Genomic DNA, 2,899 nt, shown 5'->3' with positions numbered 1-2,899 from the left:
GAGTGGTCCGATACACCACATGGGTGGTCAATGTGGTTCCCGTACCAAAGAAAGACAGGAAAACTTGAGTGTGTGTTGACTACTGATATTTGAACAAAGCAAGTCCCAAGGACAATTTTCCTTTGCCAAACATCCACATCCTTGTTGATAACTGCGCCAAACATGAGATATAGTCTTTTGTGGATTGTTATGCAGGATATCACTAGGTGTTGATGGATGAAGAGGATGCGGAAAAGACAGCCTTCACCACACCCTAGGTCACCTATTGTTATAGGGTCATGCCTTCTGGTTTGAAGAATGCCGGGGCAACTTATATGAAGGCCATGACTGCCATTTTTCACGACATGATGCACCAAGAGATGGAGGTGTATGTAGACAATGTGATCATCAAATCCAGAACACAGGACGATCATGTACGTGACTTGAGAAAGTTCTTTGAGTGGCTGCGTAAGTATGATTTGAAGCTAAATTCGGCTAAATGTGCATTTGGAGTTCCATCTGGGAAACTTTTGGGATTTATAGTCAGTCGGAAGGGCATCGAGCTAGACCCAACAAAGATAAAGTCTAATCGGGATTTGCCTCCTCCAATAACTAAGAAAGAGGTTATGAGCCTGCTAGGGAGGTTGAACTATATTAGCCCATTCATTGCTCAGTTGACTTCTACATGTGAACCCATCTTCAAGTTGTTAAAGAAAGATGCAGCAATTGCATAGACGGATCAGTGTCAAGAAGCTTTTGACAAAATCAAAGAATATTTGTCGAACCCGCTAGTCTTAGTCCCACCTGAACCTTTGTTTCTGTATTTGACTATCTTGGAGAATTCTTTCAGATGTGTCCTCAGGCAACATGATTTGACCGGGATGAGAGAGCAAGCAATCTACTATTTGAACAAAAAGTTCACAAGTTATGAAGCCAAATACCCTGTTGGAAAGGACTTGCTACACCCTAACTTGGGTCGCTCAGAAGCTTAGGCATTACCTGTTGGCCTTTACCACTAACCTCATCACCAGGCTGGATCCTTTAAAGTACATATTCCAAAAGCCGATGCCAACAGGGAGATTAGGAAAATGGCAGATCCTGCTCACTAAATTTGACATAGTCTATGTCACCCGCACGGTAATGAAAGCCTAGGCTTTAGCGGATCACCTAGCTGAAAACCCTGTTGATGATGAATACCAGCCCTTGAGTACCTACTTCCCAAATGAATAGGTAAATTCAGTTGAGATGACATTAGAAGACATCAATGCTTGGAAAATGTTCTTTGATGGAGCTGTGAACGCAAAAGGCATTGGAATTGGGGCAATTTTGATCTCACCCACTGGTCAGCACTATCTAGCCACATCCCGGCTTCGGTTTTTCTGCACAAACAACACCACCGAGTATGAAACCTGCATTATATGTATGAATATGGAAATCGACCAAGATGTTGAAGAACTATTGATCATGGGGGATTCAGACTTGATTATCCGACAAGCTCAGGGTGAATGGAAAACTCGAGATGTCAAGCTTATTCCATACAGGCAATGTGTGGAAGACCATAGCCAGCTGTTCAAGTCAGTCGAGTTTAGGTACAAATCTCATTTTCACAATGAGTTAGCCGATGCACTTGCTACTTTGGCCTCGATGTTGCCGTATCCAGGCAATCTCCACATTGACCCATTAGAGATCCAAATCCGAGAAAGGCATGGTTATTACAATACGATTGAGGTGGAACCAAATTTTCAGCCATGGTATCATGATATCAAAAAAAAATTGAAAATGAAAGAATATCCCGAGCAAGCCAATGGATACCAAAAGAGAACCATTAGAAGGCTTACTGGCGGTTTCTTCTTGAGCGGTGAGGTCTTGTACAAAAGGACTCCAGATCTCAACTTGCTAAGATGTGAGGATGCTGAAGAGGCAGGAAGAATCATGCATGAAGTGCACACAGGGGTGTGTGGACCCCACATGACAAGGTATGTTTTGGCAAAGAAGATCATTCGAGCTGGCTATTACTAGATGACTATGGAAAAAGACTGCTTCTATTTTGTCCGAAAATGTCATCAGTGTGAGGTACACGGTGACTTGATTTATGCACCGCCTATAGAACTACATCCCATGTCAGCACATTGGCCGTTTGTTTCCTGGGGTATAGACAACATTGGGCCGATCGAGCCAAAAGCTTCAAATGGGCATAGATTCATATTGGTCGCTATCGACTACTTCACAAAATGGGTTGAGGCAATTACTCTCAAAGTTGTTGCTAAGAAAGCAGTGGTAGACTTCGTGCATTCCAATATCATTTGTTGTTTTGGTATTCCTGGAACTATCATTACGGATAATGCTATAAACATGAATAGTCACTTGATGAGGGAGATATGCGAGCAGTTTAAGATCACGCATCGAAATTCTACCCCTTATCGGCCCAAAGCCAATGGTGTTGTCGAAGCAACAAACAAGGACATCAAGAAGATTCTAAGAAAGATGATCCAAATTTCCAGGCAATGGCATGAAAAGTTGTCATTTGTATTGTTGGGATATCACACTATTGTGCGCACATCAGTCGGAGCAACCCCGTATCTTTTGGTTAATGGCACTGAAGCCGTGATACTCACAGAAGTTGAAATCCCTTCTCTTCAGATCATTGATGAAGCTAAAATTGAGGACAGTAAGTGGGTCAAAACCCGTCTGGAACAGTTAACCTTGATTGATGAAAAACAAATGGCCGCAGTCTGCCACGGGCAATTGTATCAATAAAGAATGGTCCGTGCTTACAACAAGAAAGTACGGCCTAGGAACATTGAAGTGGGGCAACTCGTTTTGAGGCGTATTCTCCCTCACCACCAGGAAGCAAAAGGAAAGTTCGTTCCTAACTGGAAGGGCCCATACATTATCAGAAAATTGTTGCCAAAAGGGGCGT

At 42.9% G+C, this 2,899-nt stretch overlaps 1 protein-coding gene across 1 annotated transcript; it reads left to right on the top strand.

Annotated features, from left to right (window-relative positions):
• Positions 1 to 278: 278 nt before the first annotated feature.
• LOC138883085 (uncharacterized) lies at positions 279 to 1,998 on the top strand. The gene is made up of 2 exons (XM_070163744.1): positions 279 to 521; positions 1,210 to 1,998. The coding sequence occupies exons 1-2, from the start codon at positions 279 to 281 to the stop codon at positions 1,996 to 1,998; spliced, it is 1,032 nt and encodes a 343-aa protein (XP_070019845.1).
• The last annotated feature ends 901 nt before the right edge of the window (positions 1,999 to 2,899 follow it).

Source organism: Nicotiana sylvestris, chromosome 12 (assembly GCF_000393655.2).
Source record: "Nicotiana sylvestris chromosome 12, ASM39365v2, whole genome shotgun sequence".
In the NCBI taxonomy this organism is placed as follows: domain Eukaryota; kingdom Viridiplantae; phylum Streptophyta; class Magnoliopsida; order Solanales; family Solanaceae; genus Nicotiana; species Nicotiana sylvestris.
This window is presented reverse-complemented; position numbering and strand designations above follow the sequence as displayed.

Bases quoted from the DNA above. Each gene is read 5' to 3' on its own strand.
- LOC138883085 (XM_070163744.1), top strand. From the start codon at position 279: ATGCCTTCTGGTTTGAAGAATGCCGGGGCAACTTATATGAAGGCCATG. The intron at 522-1,209 runs GTCAGTCGGAAG...CCAAATGAATAG, and splicing joins GGAAACTTTTGGGATTTATA to GTAAATTCAGTTGAGATGAC.